The sequence below is a fragment of the Monocercomonoides exilis genome (assembly GCF_001643675.1).
Source record: "Monocercomonoides exilis strain PA203 chromosome Unknown scaffold4-2303458, whole genome shotgun sequence".
In the NCBI taxonomy this organism is placed as follows: Eukaryota; Preaxostyla; order Oxymonadida; family Polymastigidae; genus Monocercomonoides; species Monocercomonoides exilis.
In genome coordinates this window covers 74622-98243 of record NW_027150549.1, presented here as the reverse complement: position 1 = coordinate 98243, position 23622 = coordinate 74622, and the positions used below count along the sequence as shown (strand labels likewise).

Genomic DNA, 23622 nt, shown 5'->3' with positions numbered 1-23622 from the left:
TATTATTCCAAAAGAATTTCAGCAGTTTACCCATTTGTTAGAATCAGATGATTACAGTTCCCAAGTCGTTTTTGAGCTGCCATATAATAGTCTAACTTCATTGGCTCTAACTCGCTTTTACTCAAGAGCTTTGGGTGAATACTATCATCCAGATACATCCCCTCCTTGCATTTTACAAATTTCTTTCATAGAAAATCCGCCTATTTTTTCAAATCCTCGATTTACTGTTTCACAAAATCAAAGTTCTTTTTTGGCTGTTTTGACTTCAGATGGAATTATTCGCATAGTTTTTCTTCCATTTATGATGATTATGTATCGCATCGATCTTCCTGGAATGAACATTCTTTCATTTTCATTTCAGCCTCCTGATAAGGATAATTTGACTGATCGATCGATTTCTGTATCTCCAATTCCAGTACATTCGCAATATTTATATTTAGAGGTCATGTCATCTGATGGGACAAAATCATTCAGAGTTCTTGATTTGCATAAGCTCTACTCGGATTGCGACCACAGCAGGCAAATAACAATTCAATCAAATGCAATTATTGCAAAAGATCATGTAGATGATGATGATGAAATAATGTCTGTTCATAAACTTGTCACTCCTCCTCATAAGAGAATTCTGTCTTCAAATTTGCCAGTTTCCTTTTCATCAATGCCATTTCATCCCGATCTGTATCATGTTCTGCCATATCGTCACTTTGGTTGTCTCTGGTTTGATGGAGTTGTCAAGTCGTCTGCTTCTTATTCTTCTTTAGCTGCAAAACGCAGATACGAAACGCCTTCACTGTTTACAGTGGATCCAGACGCAATAAGGTTTTCTCAATCCCCACTTTTTTCGAGACATCAGCCAACTCTTCGAGATGCACTTTGCACTGGAATTGAAAAAGAGAAAGATGAAAGTGAAGGAGAAGAAAACGGAAGTGAAAGAAAAGAAACCAAAAAAATGTTGTTTCCTCATCCTCCTCCTTCTCTATCGCAAGTCAAAAGGGCTGCAGAGGGTAGGCGCGAAGAGCGGATTAAGACGGTTCATCCGAGCGATCTGATCAGAGATTTGTTGTTCGACCAGTTGGAATCAGGAGAACGCCGATTGGGTGAGAAGATGGGTGAATTAACTGATTATCATCTGAATGCACCAGAGGCAAACAAGCTGCCTGAATGCTCTTCTTCGGCTTCATCGTCTCTCCATGAAGCATCTGTCTCATCTGACAGGGATGCAAAAGAAAAGCAGCCTTCAGACTTTAGCAGACTGACAAAAGAGTCAAAGATTGTCCACACTCATTTGCACTCGTTTATTCAGCCTCCGCCGCAAACAGCACTTGAAAAACTGAAAGAAGAAGTCATCGAAAAGAAGAGTTCACCTCGTTTTGTACGAACGCCTGTAAAGAAAGAGAACGCACGTTCAATTTCACCTGCTGCTTTTTCATCACCATTACGTCCGGCTTCGTTGATTGTCCCGCAGACAGAGTCGTCTGCTCTGTCAGATGAGGCAGCAAATGATCTTCGAGATTCAGACACTCAATCAACAGCAAAGCCTTCTCCTCTGTCTTCTTCTTTTGTGAATACTTCTTCTTCGTCATCTTCATCGTCATCCTTTCCGCCTTCAAATATCGATAACTCTCAAGTGAATTGTGGACAACAACAACAACAACAACAACAAAGCACAAGTAGAACATCTAATTCCAAAGTTCATTCTGTTGATGATGGTGTGTCAAAGGCAAAAATCAAAGGAAAGAGAAATGCCAGAGCGAAATCCAGTCATAGACCTCCGTTTTACACACGAGTGAGGTCTGAGATTAATGTTGGAGCAGATCCGCCGTATTCTTCAGAAACAGACTCACAAAAATCATCTAACTTAAAAAGCAAAATCACTTTTACTTTTTCTGCTCCACCTGAAAGCAAAACAAAAAGACCATCTTCTTCGTCGTCTTCTTCCTCTTCCTCTTCCTCTTCCTCTTCCTCTTCCTCTTCCTCTTCCTCTTCCTCTTCATACTTCCCTGGTGTGAAACCGTATGCTTCGTTTGGGGGAAAGCCGTTCTTTGAGCCTGTTCCCGACTCTCCTCGTGCCAAAGGGAAAATTCCTCGTCTGAGCCAATCTCATCTCGCTTCAGTGCTTCGCCAGTCGGGCGAGTTTCCGTCAAAGCACCGAGTGTCCATCTGGGCAAATCTGCTGTCACTTCCCCTTTCCAAACAAGCAACCAGTGCGCTTGTTGCGAAAGGAGAGCATCCAGGTCTCACACACATTCCAGAGTTGTATCCTATTCGCGACGACAGAGTGAAGAGGAGGTTTATTCGTGTGCTCTCTGCACTTGCACATTGGTCGCCAAGCTGTTGTGATGTGGGATTCAGAGAGATGATAAACCCTGTTCCTCCTTTCGCCTCATCATCAGCATCTTCATCTACCCATCCATTTAATCATTTTGGAGATAGTGACAATGAAGATGAAATGCTGATGGGTGGAAGTGGAAAGGAAAGAGGCAGATCCAACAGCCATTCACAAAAAAGAAGAATGGACGCAATCAATGCGCAGCGCAACCATCGCATTCGAGCTGGCTTTCTTCCTGGCATTGTTTATCCATTTCTTCAAGCTATTGACAACGATGTGGTGCTGACAGAACTGCTCATAACAATCATCACAAACATCTGTGCCGAATGGTTTGATACTCTTCCTGCTCCACCCACTCGCACACTTCAGCGAGCAGAAATGGTTTTGCAGCATTTCGCACCCAAATTGCATAATCACTTCAAAAAATACAACATATCTCCTGCAGTCTACTTTTGGGAGCCGATGCAGACACTTTTTTCAGACATGTTTTCGCAATCTGAATGGGAGGTACTGATTGATCATCTTTTGTTTGTGGAAAATGAGCCCTGTCAAATCGACTTTGCGATATGCATTGCTGTTGCTGTGTTGATGTGTGCACGCAGCACTCTGATGAACATGACTTCTGTCGCAGAATTTGAAGCATTTTTCACTTCTCAGCAATTTGTCTCTCAAATCGTTCAGCCACATTCGCAAAGTCGCGATGGTTCAGCAATCAATATTCAGCCAAATTCATTCCTGGATGTGCATGAGATCGTTCTGACTGCCCACAAGATTCGCCAAAGTGCGCCAGAGTGGCTGAGACAAAGAGCATTTTCCACAAACACTCCATTTACACCTCTTCCAGCTGACTGCAAGATTTATCCGCTGTTTGATCGTGCTCCAGTTGTGTATGTTGACTGGGAGCAGAAAGAAAGGGAGCGCATTCGAAACGAAGAAGATGCAGTGGCTCAGAGAATGAGAGCACAACAAGCAGCTGCCTTGCTCCAAGCAAAGGCGGCATCTGATCAGCAGGAGTGGGAAGCAGCACAAGCAGAGTATGACAGAACACACGGGGCAGCAGAAAAGGCACTTTCCGCTTTGAAGCAGGCAGAAGACGATGGAGCACAACAGCTGGAAGATGTGAAAAGACAGCAACGAATTAAGGCAATTGAAGAGATGCACAAAAATGCACAGCCAAAAGTATCAGCATCTGTTGCTGCTGCACAAAGAGCTGCAGATGCTGCTAAGAGAACAATGGATGATTTGGCTGCGAAGGAAGAGGAGCAGATGAAAGCAAGAGCAGAAGAGCGAAGAGTTCGGCAAGTGGAAGACGAAGCGCGTGCAGAAGCAGCAAAAATTGCAGAGGATGTGGAAGCGAAGAAAGACGAGGATGAGTCGAAGGCAATTTTGGACCATCGCATGCGAATGGACGGGATAAAAGATCTTCTTGCACAGATTGCACAAGACAGGGAAGACGGAAAACAGCAGGCAAGAGTAGAAGGAGAAGCCAAACGAGAAGCTGAACGGCAGAGAGCGATGGAACGCGAAAGGAAGATGGCAGAGGCAGAGGCAGAGGCAGCGCGTGCTCAGCTGGCAGAAGAAGTGGCACTTGCAGAAGAAGGAAAGAGGAGAGCAGCAAGGCGGATGGCTTTGGAGGAAGCTCTGAGGAACCAGAGAGACGATGAAGTGGAGAAGCTGAGAGAGGAAAGTGAGAAGCAGCGGATGAAGGCAGCGCGAGAGAATGTTGAGAACGAGGCGCGAAGAGAAAGGGAAGAGCAGTCGAGGAGGAATGCTGCGCTGCTCGCTGAGGCAAGGGCAATGGCACTGCGAGAGGCAGATGTGCGCACTGCGCGTCTTCGTGATGCAGCTGGGAAACGGAAGCTGTTGGAGATGGAGGCTGTTTTGATGAAGACGGAGTCTGTTCATGCGCAGCGGATGGCAGCTGAGCAGAGGTTTATGGAGAAAGCGCTGTCAGACATTGACGCTGCACAAGAGGCAGAAAGAGCATCCATCATGCAGCTTGAACAGCAGGAAGCCCAGCTGCAGAAGGTGCTTCGAAGGCAGGTCGAAATGCTTAACCAGATGGTGTTCTTTGCAGAAAGAAATGCTCTGCAGCCATCTGGAATTGCTCAATCAATCTACTCCACTGCTGACATCTGGCAATGAAAACTCTTACGATGTTAGGTCATTAAAATGCTTTGAAAGTTCAATAAAGCGTGAATAGCAAACACATCGGATCCATAATTAAAAGATTAGATTCGGCCCTAATTTATGAGATTGTACCTATTATCTCAATTTCCAATCATGGAAAAGTGCAAGTTCTTAAAAGGATGCAAAAATTGATTTTCCTTCTTTGAGTTACAGATTGAAGGACAGATGCAGATTATGTGTTTCAAATTGGGCAATTAGAATGTTCTACTCAAATTTGAAAATGTGAATTTGCCTATTTTTAGAACAAATAAACATAAAAGTTTATTAGTATCTTTTTACAATTTGTAATTTTAATTTCTTTGCAAAGGAAATTATTTTTAGTTTTCAAAAGCCAAAGTTTTTAAAATGTGATTATTTATGACTTTAAATTTATTTTTTTAAGAAAAAAGTAAAGAGTAAAATTTTTAAATATTCCCATAAATTTAATGAATGGATAGCCCACTTTCTCTTCCTCCCCCTGAATCTCCATCTTTCGAGGCAGCTGTTTCTCCAACAACTCCGTACCACTCTAGTACAATTTTTAACGGATCTGTTGGAGATACTCTGCCAATTCGTGAAAGAGCCTTAATTGTTGGGGAAGCAAGTGGTTCAACGCGTTTTGTTGCTTGCTACAACAACAGTGTATTTCCTCTTGAAGATGAGCAATACACATCATCAGAGCCTCTTGATCCAGAGAAATATCAAGGGAGCACGCAGTGTCTATTCTTGCTTACAGGCTTGAAAAACTTAATGTCTCGTCAGCTTCCTAATATGAGTCAAACATACATTACAAGACTCATATTTGATAGAAATCATCATTCTATAATATGTTTAAAGAACAAAGTTCAAATTGTTGCGGGAATTACGATTAGAATGTTTAAAGAAACTGGACTTGGAGAAATAGCATTTTGTGCTGTTGATGCAAATGAGCAAGTGAGGGGTTATGGTTCTCGCGTAATGGCGCATGCAAAGGAATATGCACGTTCTATAGGAATAACTTTTTTCCTTACATATGCCGATAATCTTGCAGTTGAATATTTTTCAAAACAAGGATTTTCCTCAAATATCACAATGCCAAAGGAGCAATGGCTTGGATATATCAAAGAATATCAAAATGCTACTCTTATGGAGTGTATTATTCATCCTCGTATCAATTTTTTAAGGGTATCAGAAATGGTTGAAAGGCAAAGGCGAGTTATTTTGGAAAGGATTTCGAGATTTTCTCGATGTGCAAAGGTTTATCCTCCTCCAAAAAGGACAGCTACGACGGTGATTGTGACAAATGATCTGATGGAGGGAACAATTCCAAAAGAAAATCCATATGAAATTGTTGTGTCTTCTTCAAAAAAAGCAAGGTAGAATTATCTTCTTTTTTTTCAATTTTTATAAAATTTCTTTTGTAATAAACTTGTTTAATTATCTGATTTTGTGTGTTAATTTTGAAGAACTTTTAAGGTGTCTGTATTAAAGCCACTAACCAACTTGGAAGAGCTTGGGCTGATTCCACCGCTGAACTATCGAGAGATCATTGAGCAGCAAAAGGATATTTCATTTTCACCAATACAAGGCAGTGAGCAACCTATCTCAAATCCATCGACTACCACCACGCCAACATTATCTTCTGCCTCTGGCACACAACTTTCCTTTTCGTCAGAACAAACACAAAGCAGCACCGTCAGCTTCAACCAACCTGCCCCGTCAACATCCACAGGCATTCCAGCTGATCCATTAGCTCTTCCTGTTTCTGCATATCGCTCGTTCATCCATCACCCCACTGCCTCCATCTCTTCGCTTCCATCTGACCCGCTTTTTGAGACGCCTCCTTCGTTTGTGTGCGTCAAAACTGACGACGAGCCATCAGCTCAGCCTGCTGTTGCATCTTACCAGGCAGAAGATGAATCTGATTTCCCTCCTTCCACATCTGAGACAATCGACATGATCGATGATGACTCGGACTTGAATCCGTTTGACTGTGACACTCCGTCTGTCCCTTCTCCTTCTTTTTCGCCTTCGGGTGCAGAACCAGCTGAGCTTGAAGATACCTCAAAAGTCGATTCTTCGTCGTCTTCTCCTTCATCAAGTATGTCTCCAAATCCATCTGAAGAGTCTCTCTCATCCAGCAATTCAAACACCTCATTGTCGCCGTCATCTTCAACTGCTCCCAATCACTTCATTCAGAGGTCTCCTTTAGACCCCAATCCTCACATCACCACCATCGAGCGCTTCTTCACTCCACCTCCGTTTGATGGCCAGCTTCTTCCCTGTGAAGTCTTCCATCCTTCGCCTCTTTTTGACTCTCCTCTCGCTTTTCTGTGCCATCCGTCGTATTCTCCCCCGTCTTTTGAGTACATCCAGCAGTGCCACACGCTGATGATGTCCTTTTTCGATAAGATGATGCGGAAGGAGTCTGCTTGGCCGTTTTTAGACCACATCGAGCACTACACGTCTTTTGACATCGACTCAGAGAAGGCACAGCCTCTGTGTATGTTATTCACATTTATTTGAATGTATTTAAATGAATATTTGCTTTATTTTTTTATTGGCTGACTTAATTTTTCATTTATGACTTTTTCTTTCTCTTACATTTATTTTTCAATATTATCATTTAATATGTTGTGCAGCGATGTTTGTTATCAAGGCACGTCTGAAGACGCACAATTATTACTTCACGCCCAACCTCTTTCTGGCAGATGTTGTGCGGATGATTTCGAAAGTGCGAATGTTGACAATGAGAAATCCGCTGATCTACATGGCATCGAAGGACATGATGGACTTTGTGAACAGCGAATGGAACAGGATCGTTTGGCCGAATGACGACAGAATACAAGTTGGAACAGGAAAGCTGATGAATGACGAAGAAGAGAATGAGTTTGAGGAAGAAGAGGAGGAAGAGGAGGAGGAGGAAGAAGAGGAAGAAGAGGACGATGATATTTACGAAGAGGAGGAGGAATATGAAGAATTGGATGATGACGATATCGAAGCTGAATTGTTGTATTCAGATGACAAAGAAGAAGACGAAAACGAAAACTTTGAGAAAAACGATGCAGACAAGCAAAATCCAAAGCCATTTGGAAATGTGAGCAATGAAATCATCTTTTTTGGTCTTCCAGAAATAGAGCCCGTGAAAAAGCCGACAGTTGAGAATAAAATTGAAGCAGAGACACAAAGTTCAAAAGGATCTAATTGCGTGCTGAAGAAAGAAGAAAAAGAAATGGGAGACAAGGAAAAGGATGGAGAAGAAGAAAAGGAAGAAAAGGTTGAAATGGAACAAAAAAAGAAGGAAGAGGAAGAGGAAGATAATGATGACCACAAGGAAGAAGAGGAGGAAGGAAAAGAAAAAGAAAGCAAAATGGAAATTGAAGAGGAAAAGGAAAAGGAAAGTGAGTCTGATATTGAAAAGGGATGAAATTTTTGTTATATTTCTTATTTCTTTTCACAAAGTCATAAACTCAAGATGAAACGTCGCCTAATAATTATTTTGCAATGTTTCAATTGAAAGTCAGAAAATGCAAACCGTTGCGCTTTCTTTTAAACTGTTTGTTAAACGACCATGTTTAATAAGCAACATTTCAGATGTTGCAATTCATTAATATTTCACTTTTTAATAAAGTTTCGTTTTCAAAAGCTGATATCATCATTTTTTTGTTGATGAATCCACAGAAAAATCTATCAAATTTTTGTTTTATCCGTTTGTTTTTAAAGAAACTTAAAAAGGAAAAAAAAATAGAATTTACTTTTCTTCGAGACAAATATTTATGAACATTTATGGAGAATAATATTGTCCGCTTTTTGGATCGAAGAGGCAGCCACTTCTTGTGTCAACAAGAAGCTCAACTGTTTCTTTGTCATCGTCATCGTTGTCTTCATCTTTTGTAAAATTCCTTTGTTTCTGCTCATCGCTCGTGTGCGAATTCTCTTCTTCTCCTTCTTCGTCGCTTTCATCCAAATGCTCGTGTGAGCCTGAATGTGACGAAGAAGTTGCTTTGGCAGATTTCGATGAATCTTTTCTGTGTTTTGAGGAAGTCTTCTTCTCATTCAACTTGAATGAAGTTGTTCTGAGTGAAGATGAAGTGACATGATGAACAATAATTTCCTCGTTTGCAAACAGCGCATCTTCGTCGTCTGACTCTGGGTCTTCAGAAATAATCACAACTCGCTGCTTCTTCGGTTGCTTCGCTACTTTTTGTGAGACGGAAGGTTTGGATGTTTTGGGGGGTTGTTTGCCGATTGGCACTTTTCTGTCATTTTGTTGTGATGTGTTCTGAGTGAGAGGTGACTGTTGATGTGTTTGAGCGTTTGTAAGTGAGGAAGGTTGAACATTAGAAGCAGATTGAGACAAGGATTGAGATGTTGAATTGGAAGAAGAAGAAAAAGAAGAAGAAGACTTGTTCATTTGAGAAAGGCATGCTTGAGGTAATTGCTGAAGTGTTGTTTGTGATGTGGGTGAATTGATTTCGTGTTGAAGTGAGCCATTTGAGGAAGAAGATGATGGCAATGCTGTTGATGAAATGGGTAAAGAAAAGGCATCTGAAGAAGGTGAATGAGGAGAAGAAAGAAAAGATGTTTGGTTAGAAGAAGAAGGAGGAGAGGTTGAAGTTGGTTTGGGAGAGGAATCAGGTGAAATGGTGCGTGTGAACATTGAAGGAGAAGGCAGACCGAAGAAATCGTCTTTTGTGCCTGCTGAACGTGCTGGTGTGGGTGAGAGGGTGAATGAAGAATCCAGCTCCTTCTCATTCATCGATGGTGTGCTCATTTGGCTGCTTTGCTGGGAGACCGAGCGAAATGGCTTGAGTGGAGTGGAATTTGGACTCAGAGTGAATGAAAGTGTATCAACTGAATGTTGCGTGGATGATGGATCAAATGAGTCACTGGGCTTGACATCACTGAATATCATAGAGAAAAAGGAAATTAAAAAAACGAAGTTGTTCAATAGTTTATCTTTTGCTCTTTTCTACAAAATCAAACCTTTTTATTGAGACACTTTTGATCTGTTTGTTGCGTGGTGTTTTGAGCAACTCTGACTTCGTATTTGAGTCTGCGTTGTTTTGAGTTCCATTCGTCTCTTCATCCATTTGTGACTCCTTTCTCACTCTTTTTGTGCTGCTTTGTATTTTCAATGAATTGTCTCTGTGTTCATTCTCATCGCTATCGTCATCGCTGTCATCTCCATTGTCTTCATACAAATTATAGTTTTCTCTTCTTCCGCTCAGCGCCGCTGAAAGATTAGCACTCACTTTTGCCTGTGAGCTCAAAGGAGAACTTCTGCGATATTCTGGTGTCTGTATTGATGAATGGGGCATTCGGCCTTCTCTCTGAAACGATTCGTCTTCATCCAAAAAATCGTCTTCGGAAATGTTTTCATAATCTTTTGCTCCTCTGCCTTTCTCTTCTGCTCTTTCTTCGCTGTCATCTTCATCGTCTTCCTCATTGTGAATAAGCTGATCTTCGTCAGCACCTTCATCATCGTCATCTTCTTCTTCTTCATCAAAATTCCCTTCTTCGTCTCCTCCATATCGAGATTTCAGCAGTTTTGAAGCTTCCTTCAGAACTTGTGCTGCTTCTTCAGAAAGAGGAGCATGTGAACGGGGAAGGAAAGGATCATCAGCAAATGAATAAGAATGAGGTGAATTAGAAGAAGAAGAGGAAGATGAGGAAGAGGAAGAAGAAGAGCTGTCTGTGGAAGACAAAGAATCAAATGTGGATGTTGTCGAGTTCATATCGTTTGGCTGTCTGTTGCTGAGTCGATTGGAAGGCAAGCCAATCTTCGTTTTTGGAGGAGGATAAGACGGATGGAAGGACTCGTTCATGTCGCCAAATGAATCATCGCTGCTTTCATCTTCCCCATCTTCATCACCTTCATCTTCTCCATCTTCTCCATCATCTTCATTTCCTTCGTCATCTGCTCCATCATCCTCGCTGTTATCATCAATCACGTCATCCATGTCATTTGCTTCTTCAATGTCGATGATTCCTTCATCGTCTTCTTCTCCTTCTCTTCCTTCTCTTCCTTCTCTTTCATATCTCCCTCCGTCCTCTTCAAAGTCTTGATTTGAGATCATTCTGTCGTTTTCATATTCATCTTCTTTTTGTGTGTTGTAATATTTTCTGAGTGTTGATTCTTTTCTCTGCGGATTTGGAGGCAGTTCCGCATGGCCATCCAGCACAGACGTGATTATAGGTGGCATCGCTGCATTTTGCCGCTGTTTGCTGTAGTCTGAAGAAGGTTTTGGCTTTTGTGTAATTTTTATTCGTTGCTTTGCCTCTGAATAAGACTGTTGTGAATTGGCTGTTGATGAAGAGGAAGCAGATGATGTTGTGTTTGGAGAGTGTGGAAGAGAAGTCGGAAGAGAAGACGTCTGAAAGTCGCGAGAGGGAGAGAAAGGGAGTGGAGTGAATGGAGAAGCAAAAGAGGTTGGGGTGTGTTCTGATTGAGAAGCAGCAGATGAAGAAGGTGTTTGTGTGGAAGACAAAGAAAGTGGCTGAGGTGTTGCAATGGAAGACGAAGGCTTTACAGCTGTTGTTTTCGGCCTGATTGTGGGCTGCTTTGAAAGTGACTTTATTTTTGGTCTGCTGAAAGCAGAAATACGGCGAGAAGAAGAAGGAAGCGAGTCATTTGGCTGTGAAGAAGACTGTTGAATTGATTGAAGAGAACTCGAAGAAGCAGAAGGAGGTTGTCGTATAGCCTGTGAATGTGGTTGTGTCTGTTGGATTCTCTTTGAACTTTGTGTTGTTGGTCGTCTTGCAACAGCAGTTGGGGATGTTCTGTTTGTTGTCACAGAAGCAGACAGCGTCGATGTTGTGGATGACATCGTTGAAGACAGCTCTGCCTCAGATCTTCCTAGCCAAAACTGCATCTTCTCAAACCAAACAACTTGCGTCTCTGAGCGAACAGCTGGTGGAAATGCAACTGATGTTGGAATTGGGTCTGTTGACGTGAATCCAGGCGGAGCATATCCGCATGCAATGCCTTTGAATATCCCCAATTATCGGTATTTACAATAATTGAATCGAAAAATAAATCAAACTGATTTGCAAAGAGAAATTCTCTCATACCTCCATCGTCAACTGTTGTTGGGGGGCAGCAGCGAAGAGTAAATATCTTTCTGAGACGAAATTCAGGCATTAACTCAATTCTATCAAGACTCATAAAAGATTCACGGAAAAGCGATCGTACAAAACCATCGATATCAAAACATAAATTTAACCACTAACATTAAAAAGAATAAAGTTTATGAGTATCATTAAATCAGCCATTGAAATTGTTTTCTAAATTATTTCAAATTCAAAAAAAATTACATACGGTGCCCCTCTGGATATTTATCAGCGGAATTTGAGCGTGAATTTCATTTGTTTCGATTGTTTTGACAACAGTCGAAAAAGATAATCTGTGTTTTGTTCGTTTTGCATCTTGAACGCTTCAAATTTTTTTAAATTTATATAATCTATTTTTTGATATTCGAAAGCATCAAACTTTAATTGAAACTTGAAAGGTGTTGACGGCGGTAAAAATATCTGAAAAACAAGAAAAGGTTGTGTCAAATTCACTGAATTTTTTTTAAATCAACACTGAATTAAGAATATCGCGCAAACAAGACGACGAATCTGTTTTCGGTATTATCATTTTATTTGCCAAAGATTGGGGGCATATAAATGCGTTACATTTTGCCTCTGTATCAAAGTATTTTTTGACAGTTCCAGAAAGCTTGCAGCCTTTTATATTGAAATTAAATAATAAATCTGAAATAACATTTCTTGAAAAACATTAACCAACATGATTCTGGATTACTTCCGTGTGCAGAAAATACTTCAACCAAAGCCCCAGCCTGAAAATATCCTGTTGATACTTTTGAATGTGACATACAATTTTTGTTACAAATACAAAAATATCAATTTTTGAAAAGGGATTATGATCAGTCTATTCGTTTTGTAGATGCATATATTTCTATTGTACATTTTATTTTCGAGTTCTCAGGCAAGGTTTTTTGGAACTCAAACATTTTCTTTAAGTTCAGAAAGAAGTTTGACTCTGCAAACCAAAGCTCCTTCGACTCCAAATGTTCGATGGTTGGATCAAAAGCTCGACCATTTTGATCCAAAGAGCAACATAACTTTCAGGCAAAGATATGTTACAAACGATGACTTTTACACAGGGACTCATTTGATGTTTGTATATATCAGTGGAGAAGCCAAAATGAAAGATAATTGTCTTGAAGATAACTTTCTTTATAGTGTGCAATTTCGTATCGTTCGCAGATACATTTATTTTGTTTATTTATTTTTATCTGAATCAATTAAATATATTAGCGCTTGCAAAAGAAAAAGGGGCATTTCTTGCATCTCTTGAACATCGGTATTATGGCGAATCTCTTCCATTTACGGAACATTCCGTTGAAAACCTCAAATATCTGAATACAAATCAAGCTCTTGCAGATCTTGCGTATTTTATCGAATTTCTCAAAAAAGAAAATAAAGACAAACAATTGTATAAAGTTATAATTGTTGGAGGTTCATATGCTGGTTGTCTTTCAGCTTGGTTCAGAGCAATGTATCCTCATCTTGCTTTGGGTTCCATTTCTTCTTCTGGTCCTGTTCTTGCAGAAGATGAGTTTATTGAATATGATCAGACCATATCAGCGGCTTTGCCAGATGATTGTGCAGGGCATGTTAGAAATGCCATGAAGGAAATGGAGGCAACAATTGACAATGGAAAATATGTAGAACTTCAAAAAGCATCAGGGTGTGATAAAGTGGAGGATAATGTTGATTTCCTTTCTGGGATGGGAGATATGGTTGCGCATGCCGTTCAATACAACATGGACAATGAACCAGACAAGGCATATAAAGATCTGCTCTGTAGCACAATGAGCAAGCCCTTAGTGAACGGAGAAACAGAATCCAGCCATCTGTTAGAATTTTTCAACAAAATGACTGAGAAAATGGACACAACGTGCAATGAGTTTGTGTCATTAGATCCTGTTATCAAAAATATAACAGCCAACAAATTGGAAAATGGGCGTCAATGGACATGGCAAACATGCAACGAGTTTGGCTACTTCCAAACAGCTCCTCCCCAAAACTCTCTGCGATCAACAAGAGTAAATCTGGATTATTATCACGGAATATGCGAAAGAGCATTCGGACCAGGAAGGATACCAGACGTCAGCAAGATTAACAAATACTTTAAAGAAAGGAATTCATTGGCAACGAATGTGATATGGACAAATGGCGGATTCGATCCTTGGAGCAAATTAGGAATTACTCCTGGCTCGTTTAAAGGTATGTACTTGGATATTGTGCTGGGTGGATGTGAAAGATTATTCTATATGATTTTGCTGTTTATAAAATATTTATTTATTTTCTTTTATAAATAATATCTCATGTTTATCAATTTAATTCATAATTTTTAAATGATTTATGCAATGTTTTATAGACGATGGCAGAGAAGCTCGTCAAAACTGGAAGATACGTTTGATTGACAAAGGATCCCATTGCACAGATCTCCATTCACCAAAATCTTCTGATTCTGAATCATTGAAGGAAGCACGTAATGCTATTCGAGATGCAGTTAATGAGTGGCTGACGAACGCGAGCAGAGACAAAGAAATGACCACCAAACATCCTCTGTTCGTTTCTGGTGTGGTCTTGGCGAGTATCTCTCTTGTGTTCATGATTATTGCAATCGTTTTGTGTTGCGTATGTTCTTCAAAGAAGAGAAAGGCAATGAAGGTGTATCAGTCTTTGCAATAAATTTTATAAAATCAATGTTTAACGTCAATATAGTTTTTAAATTGAAGTTGTAATTCTATTTTTAATTTTAATTCTCTATCTTTAAAAAGATAAAGAATTTTTTTTATTTGAAGAAACTTTTTTATTTTATTGAAATTTTTCTCAGAGTGTTTATATGTTTAAATTTCACCATTTCAAATATTCTGATATTGCTAAATTAATCTTTCAAAAAAAATAGTTTTTTTAATGAAATTTTGATAATTATTGAAAGAATTGAAGATTGAAAAAGATAATTCAAATAAACAGTTCTCATTCAAAAATTCAAAAAGAAGGGCCTGACCGGGAATTGAACCCGGGACCTCTTGCACCCAAAGCAAGAATCATACCACTAGACCATCAGGCCTTGATGAAAAAAGGATTTTTTAATTCAATAGTTAAACATAATGTATTTTTCCTTGACAAAATTTTTTGTATAATTCATATTATAACAAAATAAAAAAAAGAATTTTTTTTTCGATTATTTGAATTATTTGTCGCATTTTCTATTTCTATTTTAAATTGAAATCGTAGAAGCAGTGAAATTCGAATTTTTCATTTTTAGCATATCAAAAGCTTTTCTTCTAACGAATATTTTGTGAATGGACTGAAATGCACAATAAAAATATAAGTTCAGAATTATTTTTGGTTTCAAAATATCGTTCAATAATTCAAGTGGCTTATTTTTTTTGAAAAGTTCCTTTTGTTTAATTTTCCAATAGAATGAAAATTTCATATTTCGATCAATTTTCTGTTCCCACTCACCAAATTTCGCTGTCATGAAAGTGAAATCATCGCGATGTTATTATTTTCATGACAGCGAAATTTGGTGAGTGGGAACAGAAAATTGATCGAAATATGAAATTTTCATTCTAGTGGAAAATTAAACATAAGGAACTTTTCAAAAAAAATTAGCCAAGTGTATTTTTTTCTCAATAGTATTAAAGAAATTGTTACAGTATGTTTTGCACAAACTGTATTTAAAAAAGAAAAAAATAAGTTATTTTTCTAATTATGATTTTGTGATTTTGAAATAACGAAATGAATATTGAGAAAAATTGGAAAGAAAATTAACAATCTTTGAGAGAAAGAAGAATCAAAAAAATCATTGTTGTTTAATAAAAATATGGGACAAAATATTTAACTTCAAGCTTTTTCATTGAAATTTTTTGTTCCAGATTCACTTTTTGTGATCTGAAAATTTCAACAAAATTGGTTCATTTTTTGAAATAAGTGTAAAGTCACATAACATTTTGTCATTCTATCAATGATTCCTGCAAGCTGATAAGAAAATACAATTGATTTCATAATATGAGATGGTTTTGAAAAGTTGTGTGTGAAACAAAAATTAAACTTTTTTTGCTTAAAATTAATGAAGGTTAGAATCTTCAAGCAGGAAATGAGTATTACACGACAAGCAGAAATTAACTTGTTTTTTTCTTTTTTCAATTATTATGTGTCAAATAGATATCAAATACAAACATATTTCTGTGTTTATATATATTAAAAGAAAGAATGTTGAATATTCTTTTATTTTCTTGAACCCATTAATTATAAAAACTATTTGTGTGCAAATATTCATTAATTTAAAAAGAAGTACAAAAAAATACAAATATTAAAACTCATCTGAAATCGATTTATTTAGTGATGTTGAAGAGCATATCCTGTTCAAAACAAGAGATAAATGAATTGAACATTGTATTTTCATCAACGAAGGGTCATTCGACTGGATCTTCAACAACACCCTTCACACGAATGAAGAAAACTGTCCAAATTATTGTTCGAAAATTGGTGATTCTTTTTGAAAAGTCACAAATGTTTTATTTTCTAAAATATCAAAAATTTAATATTTTATTCAAATTTCTGTTTCTTCTCACGAATCTTCTTTGGAATGAGTGAAATAGCATTATCCAAAAATAGATTTCATATAGGATAAGTTTGGAACATGTCAACAAAAATTTGAGTTAAATATGAAATTTTCGATTTTATTGAAAATTTAACATATGCGACTTTTCAAAAAGAATTACCTAAATGGATGTTTATAAAAGATCTGAAACAAGAAGACAATTTGATGCTCATATTGTGGCAAATCCATTAGCTTTTTTCACAAAACTTCCTTTTAAACATCAAAATTCCTCTTAACAAATAATTGCTTATTCTTCTGTATTACTGTCTAAATATTATTATCTCATAGACATGTTTAATGCTTAATCTTGATAGAGGATCAGTTTCATTTTGGTATTCTCATTGCCGATTACATTCTGCCAAGTTCTTATGTGAAGATTTTCAGGCGGTCAGAGGCAAGGGGAGATTTATTAAAATCGATAAAGCCCTGTTGAGAAGAGGGAAATACCACAAAGGAAGGAGGAAGCCTCTTATTTGGTCATTCGAAGGAATTGAAAAGGTTGATAAAGAAAGAGAGAGCAGATTTTTCATTGGTAGAGTTGAAAAAAGAAATAAAAGAACATTATTTCCGTTTATCCTTTCAAATATCAAACTAAAAATATCAATTTATTTGGACGAATGGCCAGTCCACAAGTGTTTGCCGGAGTATAACTAAATTCATTGAACTGTGTGTTATCAGTTTCACTTTGTAGATCCTATCACAAAAGTATGCACAAACAGTGTGGAGAGCTTATGATCGAGATTTCAGAATGTTTCACCAAAATCTGGAGTGAGAGACAAATATATTGACGGTCACCTTGCTGAGTTTATGTTTCATAATAATAAAAAATGAGAATAAATTCATTCATCAAAAGAAAATTGTATTCTATTCCAGTGGCTGAAAAAACCGATGAAGATCGGGAAGATAAATCAGAAGACGAGTCAGAAACCTTTTTTTTGAAGAATCATCAGAAGATACAGATGAAGATGAGTTTGGGGCAGGAGATGGAGAATCAGCATCAGAATATCAAGAGGATCATAAATTTGATCCCACAAATTTTTATTTTTCGTTTTTCACATCATTATTTGATTCAACAATGTTTCAAACATGATATGTCAGAAGTTGGTTGCAGTTAAATGCTTCATAACTCATTTTTTCCATTCATTTTTTAAACTGGCCGAATGATCCCCATTTGCCCTTCAACCACATAATCGAAAAATGTTTAATTTTTGTTGCTTTTTCTTCATTCGAAAAAACTTTTATAAACATCAATGATTTTGAAAATTTCAGATGAAACACTAGATGTCTCATTTTGAAGAAATATACTTTTTTTGGTTTCGTTTAAATATTTTCAAATAAATAAGAATGATAAATGTTGTTTCTTTCTCTTTGAAAAGAATGAATAAATTCAAAACAAAAGTTCGTTTTGCGAAATGATAATAAAAAATATGAAATGAAATAATAATGAAAAATTATTCTTCATTCATTCTTTTCACTTTTTATTTCCTTTTGACTTTCTTTTTCTTTTTTTTCCTGATTCATCTTTCTTTGAAATCCAATCATCATCTTTGCCTTCTCTTTCTAATTCTCCACTTATATTTTCATCTGCTCCACCTGATTTATTAATTTTAGATTCATCTTCTCCACCAAATAGAGAAAGTGCAGAAACACTGCTTCCTTCATCTTCATCCTCATTTGTAAGGAGTGAAGCTGTTCTGCTTCGTTTGCCTTTCTTCTTTTCAGCATCGCGCATTTCCTAAAGAACGTTTCAAAAAATATGATAAAACAAATGATGCAAATATGAAAATAAATAAAAATAAATAAATAAAAATTGTCAAAATTTCAAGAGTTAATCATCAATAGTTAGTATATAACAATCCAATAAAATAACATGACTAATATTTGGCATACAATAGAAGCAAGACGCTCTGCATCAACAACTCTTCTTTCCAAAGTGTGAATAATGGACGGATTGATTTTATATTGCTCCATCTGCCATTTTGAATTATCTTTCTTTGATTCTTCAGCAAAATGAATATCTTTCTTTGATTTTGAAGATGTTTTTTTCGTCTTTTTAGAATCTATCTCTTCATCACTCTCTTCTTTTCCTGATTCACCTTCATCACTTTCATCTTCATTGCATGCTTCCTTCTCCTTCTCCTTCTCCTCCTCCTCTTCTTCATCTTCATCTTCATCTTCCTGCATCTCTTCTTCCTCCTCATCTCCATTATCTTCATCATCCTCCTCATTTTCTTCATCCCCTTTCTTCTTTTTCATTGCCTTTTCCTTCTTTTCCTTCCTTTCTTTTGCTTTCGCTGCCTCTCCGAGAGTGTCTTCAATAGATTTGAACAGAACAACATCGTATTGCGTGACAAACGAGAAGGCCAGTCCTGTTCTGCCTGCACGAGCTGTTCTTCCAACACGATGAAGATATGTCTTCGTGTTTTGCGGCAAGTCAAAATTTATAACACATGCCACAGATGGAATATCAAGACCTCTATTTATATTATGCAATGATACACAGATATATTTAAATAAGAATTAAAAAGAAAGAAAAGAAAAGAAAAATATCATAAAGAAGAGCGTAATAAATTTGTTTTCAAAACAAAATTATAAAATAATTATTTTAAATTCAAAGCTAACATGTTGAGTCCATTCGAAAAATCATGTAAAAAATTGTATTTCACATCTGCTTTAACATAAACATTCAATAAATTCACTTACAACAATTTTACAAACCTACTTGCCACATCCGTTGCTACAAGCACTTCCACTTTGCCTTTTTTAAACTGATCTAATATTTCAAATCGACGTTGCTGATCCATTTGGCCATGCAGAGCTTCAGCTTTAATACCCAAAATTTGCAATACCCTTCCCGTTTTCAAGGTTGTTGGACAGGTCCGTGTGAAAACGATAGTTGACTTCCCTGCAAGTTCGAGCAGAAGAGCTACCAGATGGGTCATTTTTGTGTGCTGAGGGAAAAACAGAAATCTCTGACGTAGAGTTGAAACCGTCTGTAACTTTGAAGCAGAAACAGACACTTTCACTGGATTCTTCAAGCATGTTCGCTGCAATTTTGTAACTTTGTTTGTCATTGTTGCAGAAAACAAGAATGTGATACGATCTCGAGGGCAATGATGAATTATGGCATCAAGAGAGTCTTTGAAATCAGGGTTTAAAAGTCTATCGGCTTCGTCCAATACCAAAAATTTAATTTTATCGATAGAAAATCCTTTAGTCGATCTAATATGATCGAAAAGTCTTCCAGGCGTAGCAACAATTACGTGCGGCCGGTCTGAAAGAATTTTAACTTGCTTTTGAAGATCTAGGAACAAAAAAGTTTATATTACAAATAAATAACAATAACTTTTGTCAGACCTACTCCTCCAACAATTAGAGCACATTTTAGTCCAAGTTTCCTCCCAATGATTTGAAATTCTTCCGCAATTTGAAGCGCAAGCTCTCTTTTAATTAATAAAAAATATTTTAATAAAAATCAAATATTTAAGGAAAAATTTTAGCGAAATTAACCGTGTTGGAGATAGAACAACAGCTGCCGGACAAGGCCGTTTATTGTCTAGAAGATCCTGAAGTATTGGAAGAACAAAAGCTCCTGTTTTTCCTGATCCTGTTTCTGCAAGGCCTACAACATCTCTACCTTTTAAAGCATGTGGAATGGCTTGCACTTGTATAGGTCTTGGAGCCTTCCATCCATGATCCAAGCAAATTTTGCTTAGATCATCAGAAATTCCAAGCTCTTGAAAAGTCGTCATGTGATGTTGGTTTTCTTGATCAATATTGAAAAAAGTCCACTTTATTTTCATGAGAAAATTTTACAACACAAATATAATTTAATATCAAAAAATAAAACGAAGCAATTAAATAAAAGCTTGAAATGATAGGATAAAACATATTAAGAACAAAAAAAGAAAAAGAAAAAAAAAATGAAATGTTCAATCGTCATAATCTACATCTTCATAAGGCATTCCATCTCCGTACCCATACATTTGATCGCTCACAACCTGAGTTGGGTCAAGCTGCGATTGCATCAAAGCATTTTGCACTGGAGACGGAGCAGCAGTGCCAGCGCCGCCCATGACAAGTGTTCTCTGAGTTCTGTCTCTTTCGCCACTTCCAAGCTGAGTGCTCTTCCTGTCGACCATCAGCACATCGTCTGCCCCTCCGTCGTCGTCTCCAAAGTAGATCGACTTCTGGGAGAGCTGCTCCGGATCCACCTCATACAGCCTGTGCAGTGCAGAGTAGTCGAGCTTGGTGCTCACACGCCTCTTCAGCAGCGAAAGCGAAGAAGACGCTGCCAGCTCAGTTGGTGTCATGTTTGCTGGGTCAAACACCTCTTCCATCTTCGGCCCTGCTCCGCCTTCTTCCTTCGCAGCAGCAGATGTTCCGTCTGCACTTGCAGTGTCTTTCTCTTTCCTCTGCCTCCTCCGCCTTCTTCCTCCGCCGTTTGCCAGGCGCTCTTCTGCCTTCTCCCTCTTCGCCTTCGTCTTCTTCTGCATCTCTGTGATGAACTCCAAATACAACTCGTCCCAAATCTGCTCCTTCAGATGCGCCTCTTCTGGTGTGCACAGAAACTTGGCGACGTCGCTGTCTTTGATGTCTGTCCATGTCGACGGGTCTTCTTCATCGTAGTTCTCGTTGGCTTCTTTGTGAAGAAGAGAATAGTCTGAAAAGGAAGAAGAAGAGGAAGAAGAGGAAGAAGAAGAAGAAGAGGAAGAAGAAGAAAAAGATGATGATGAAGAGGATGAAGTGGGATATTCTGCTTCTGATGAAGTGTGTTGCTGAAATGAAGTGGATGTGTCTGTTTCAGATGACATTGAAGAAGAGGAAGAGGAAGAAGAAGAAGAAGAAGAAGGCTCGCTGAAAGAGAAAGGTTGAATGGGAGGCATTTCAGCAAGAGGTGGAATACCCGCCAGCACATTTGGCCTTTCATCTGCTTTTCCTCTGAATCCGATTTCTTCCTCCTCTTTCTTCCTCCTCTTCTCCTCCTTGCTGTTTGCCTCTGCCATCTCCAGGCTCTTCTTCTGTTCTGCGCTGAGGTATTCGTCCTTCGCAGCCAGCACGCCTTTCATCTGCTCGTCTATCTCTTCACCATCCAGCGTGATTTCTGCTATCTCCAGCGCCGTCGTCTTCTTGATCAGGTCTTTGTTCTGATGCTGCTTCTCATTCAGCTCGTCTTCCACCTCCAGCGGAATCGCCCCTGCTGACACACTTCCCCCTACAAGCCGCCCAAACACTCGTTTTTCTCTTTCTTTTTGCTCAAATTCAATCTCTTTCTCGTCTTTGATTGGTTTGCCTTCTTCTTCTTCTTCCTCTTCTTCTTCCTCATCGTCATTATCTTCTTTGTTTTCTTCTTCTTTTCTTTTGTTGTCTTCAGCTTCATCTTCATTTTTTATGACGGATCTTTCTTCTTCTTTGACTTCAACTTTTTTGGATTTATTTTTGCTGTCATTTGTTGACTTCTCAGAATTATCTTCATTTTCTGTCTCTTTTTGCTGTCCTTTCTCTTCTTTCTGTTGATTCCTTTTTGTTCTTTTCCCTTTTTTCCCATCAGATTTATCATTTCCTTCGCCAATGGCCTTTGCAGGCACAACTTTCATTCTTTTCTCAACCTGAAGCTCTTCTTCTCTTTCTTCTTCTTCTTCTTCTTCTTCATCTTCTTCGTCTCTGCCATTTCTTCTCTTTCTTCCTCTTCTGCCGTTCTGTCTATTTTGCTTTTTCTTCTTGTTGATATCCGCAAAAGATGGATCAGTTTCAGTTGTCTCTCCTTCCTCTTCCTCTTCGCTCTCGTCGTCTTTTTCAACTGTTCTCCTCTTTCGCACTGCACTTGCTGTTCTGCCTCCTCTCCCTCTTCTTCTGCCTCCCCTTCCACTCCTCTCTTTCGCATTGGCTGCTGCATTTCCTCTCCTTCTTTTCTTCTTCCTGTATTCTCCATCAAGCTGCTTGTCCAACGCCTCTATTCCTTTGGCCTCGTCATTTCCGTCTCCCTCATCCACATCAATGACCCCGTCATCCACCTCAACCATTTTGTATGAATCTTCAATTTCTTTCAGCTTCCTTTCCTCTTCTTTCACTTTTTCCAGTGCTTCTCTCAACTTTGCTCTTCGGAATGCAGGTGGATCGCATTCTTCATCGAATTCTTCGCTCTCCTCATTCTTTTCTACCTCTCCACTTTCTGTTTCTTTGGCTGCATTTGCTTCTTTGCCAGGTTCATTTTCGTTGTCATTTCCTTCTTTTCTTTCGTTGGCCTCTCTTTCGTTTCTGTCATAAACACCTTCTTCAGCCTTCATTTCTCCTCCTTCCTCATTCATCATTCCTGAATCCATCAGATCATCGCCAATGATTATTTCTCCTTCAGCACTGAATGGACCTGGCTCCCTTTTGACTGCGCGCATCTTTTTGTCTTCCATGACATACAGCAGCCTCGCTTTCTCTTCCTCTTTGTAGTCAATCTCTTGCTGTGCATTCTCTTCGTTTGCTTTTTTATCTTCTCTTTTCTCAAAGTCTTCAACAGAAAGCTGTGCCGCAGGTGTTTCAGCAAATTCCTTCAGTCTCATACGCAACGTGTGCTGACAGACCTTCACGACATTCACAATCTCTTGTTGCGTCCGTCGAAAATTGTGGATTCTCGCTGCAATCAGCAACGCTCCACCACACACACCTGCCGGAGAGCGACCTGTATGGATCCAATCACGCTTCATTCGAGAGACAATTCGTAATGCTGTCATGGCAACTTCATGCGTTTTGTCTCCGAATTCGAGTCCTGCAGCAAAGCGGTGGATGTAAAGAGAAGGATCAATTACAGCAAGATGAAGATTTAGGCATCTACAAAACTTCAGAAAACAAGCACCAAGCGTGAAGACGTTAACTTGAAGAGTGTCGGAAAAATCAATAAGCAGATGATGTGTTTGGTCACGTCTGCACACAACATACAGGCAAGTTGCGTACACAATATCGGATTTTCTTCCTTGAACAAAATTCTTTTCAATAGCAAGGATATACAAGCGGGTTGCACTTTCTATTTGTCTGCTATTTAATTGCATTTGCGCTGCAATTCGTGATATTCGTCTTCGTGCTTTTTGTATTGTTATTTCACGAGACTCCTTTGTTGAACCCATTCCATATGAATGAAACGAGCCGGATGATGACACAAATTGTCCTACGACGGACGTTCCTCCTGCAGCATTTTCTTGAAATCCAATTTCCGATACCATTGAATTGTCCGCAACAATCTAATAAACATTGTTGTTTTATAAAAATTCATAATTAAAAAATAAATAAAATTTTAAAAATATCCAAACGTGTCCACATTGAATGCAAATAGAAATCCCTCGTTGGGGATCAATTTCTATATCACGACATCCACATTGTGAACAGATTGGCATGTTTTAAATTGATCAACCAACTGTAACATATTTTTTTCATCCTAAAAAAAGTTCTGATTCATTTAATCAACATT

At 38.4% G+C, this 23622-nt stretch overlaps 6 protein-coding genes across 6 annotated transcripts; 3 read left to right on the top strand and 3 right to left on the bottom strand.

Annotated features, from left to right (window-relative positions):
* Positions 1 to 301: 301 nt before the first annotated feature.
* Positions 302 to 4880, top strand: MONOS_16816 (Tre-2/Bub2/Cdc16 (TBC) L family protein B; the record flags this gene model as incomplete). Its single annotated transcript, XM_067869688.1, has 1 exon — positions 302 to 4880. One exon carries the CDS (start codon positions 302 to 304, stop codon positions 4472 to 4474), a length of 4173 nt encoding a protein of 1390 aa, XP_067734527.1. The 3' UTR covers positions 4475 to 4880.
* Positions 4881 to 4937: 57 nt separating this feature from the next.
* Positions 4938 to 8222, top strand: MONOS_6316 (putative histone acetyltransferase). Its single transcript, XM_067876540.1, has 3 exons — positions 4938 to 5853; positions 5944 to 6980; positions 7120 to 8222. The coding sequence occupies exons 1-3, from the start codon at positions 4949 to 4951 to the stop codon at positions 7902 to 7904; spliced, it is 2727 nt and encodes a 908-aa protein (XP_067734526.1). The 5' UTR covers positions 4938 to 4948; the 3' UTR covers positions 7905 to 8222.
* On the bottom strand, positions 8173 to 12357 carry MONOS_6315 (putative Protein of unknown function (DUF667); the record flags this gene model as incomplete). The annotated part of the gene is made up of 7 exons (XM_067876539.1): positions 8173 to 9381; positions 9464 to 11465; positions 11552 to 11705; positions 11799 to 11913; positions 11970 to 12042; positions 12089 to 12208; positions 12270 to 12357. The coding sequence occupies 7 exons, from the start codon at positions 12355 to 12357 to the stop codon at positions 8262 to 8264; spliced, it is 3672 nt and encodes a 1223-aa protein (XP_067734525.1). The 3' UTR covers positions 8173 to 8261.
* A 47-nt stretch (positions 12358 to 12404) lies between these two features.
* MONOS_6314 (putative Serine Carboxypeptidase S28) lies at positions 12405 to 14476 on the top strand. The gene is made up of 3 exons (XM_067876538.1): positions 12405 to 12726; positions 12803 to 13774; positions 13929 to 14476. Exons 1-3 carry the CDS (start codon positions 12429 to 12431, stop codon positions 14243 to 14245), a joined length of 1587 nt encoding a protein of 528 aa, XP_067734524.1. The 5' UTR covers positions 12405 to 12428; the 3' UTR covers positions 14246 to 14476.
* Positions 14477 to 17514: 3038 nt separating this feature from the next.
* MONOS_6313 (putative P-loop containing nucleoside triphosphate hydrolase) lies at positions 17515 to 19923 on the bottom strand. Its single transcript, XM_067876537.1, has 5 exons — positions 19677 to 19923; positions 19524 to 19609; positions 18885 to 19470; positions 18057 to 18642; positions 17515 to 17901 (listed from the first exon to the last, which is right to left on the bottom strand). The coding sequence occupies exons 1-5, from the start codon at positions 19916 to 19918 to the stop codon at positions 17638 to 17640; spliced, it is 1764 nt and encodes a 587-aa protein (XP_067734523.1). The 5' UTR covers positions 19919 to 19923; the 3' UTR covers positions 17515 to 17637.
* Positions 19924 to 19945: 22 nt separating this feature from the next.
* On the bottom strand, positions 19946 to 23548 carry MONOS_6312 (putative RNA polymerase III transcription factor IIIB; the record flags this gene model as incomplete). Its single annotated transcript, XM_067876536.1, has 2 exons — positions 19946 to 23395; positions 23465 to 23548. 2 exons carry the CDS (start codon positions 23546 to 23548, stop codon positions 20099 to 20101), a joined length of 3381 nt encoding a protein of 1126 aa, XP_067734522.1. The 3' UTR covers positions 19946 to 20098.
* Between the last annotated feature and the right edge of the window lie 74 nt (positions 23549 to 23622).

What these genes read in the sequence shown, in the direction of transcription:
- MONOS_6314 (XM_067876538.1), top strand. Translation starts at nt 12,429, where the DNA reads ATGCATATATTTCTATTGTACATTTTATTTTCGAGTTCTCAGGCAAGG. An exon ending in TGAAGATAACTTTCTTTATA is followed by an intron (nt 12,727 to 12,802) that starts GTGTGCAATTTC and finishes TAAATATATTAG; the next exon opens with CGCTTGCAAAAGAAAAAGGG. An exon ending in TACTCCTGGCTCGTTTAAAG is followed by an intron (nt 13,775 to 13,928) that starts GTATGTACTTGG and finishes AATGTTTTATAG; the next exon opens with ACGATGGCAGAGAAGCTCGT.
- MONOS_6313 (XM_067876537.1), bottom strand. Translation starts at nt 19,918, where the DNA reads ATGACGACTTTTCAAGAGCTTGGAATTTCTGATGATCTAAGCAAAATT. An exon ending in GTTGTTCTATCTCCAACACG is followed by an intron (nt 19,610 to 19,676) that starts GTTAATTTCGCT and finishes ATTAATTAAAAG; the next exon opens with AGAGCTTGCGCTTCAAATTG. An exon ending in GCAACGGATGTGGCAAGTAG is followed by an intron (nt 18,643 to 18,884) that starts GTTTGTAAAATT and finishes TAATATAAATAG; the next exon opens with AGGTCTTGATATTCCATCTG.
- MONOS_6316 (XM_067876540.1), top strand. Translation starts at nt 4,949, where the DNA reads ATGGATAGCCCACTTTCTCTTCCTCCCCCTGAATCTCCATCTTTCGAG. An exon ending in TCTTCTTCAAAAAAAGCAAG is followed by an intron (nt 5,854 to 5,943) that starts GTAGAATTATCT and finishes TTAATTTTGAAG; the next exon opens with AACTTTTAAGGTGTCTGTAT. An exon ending in AGAGAAGGCACAGCCTCTGT is followed by an intron (nt 6,981 to 7,119) that starts GTATGTTATTCA and finishes TATGTTGTGCAG; the next exon opens with CGATGTTTGTTATCAAGGCA.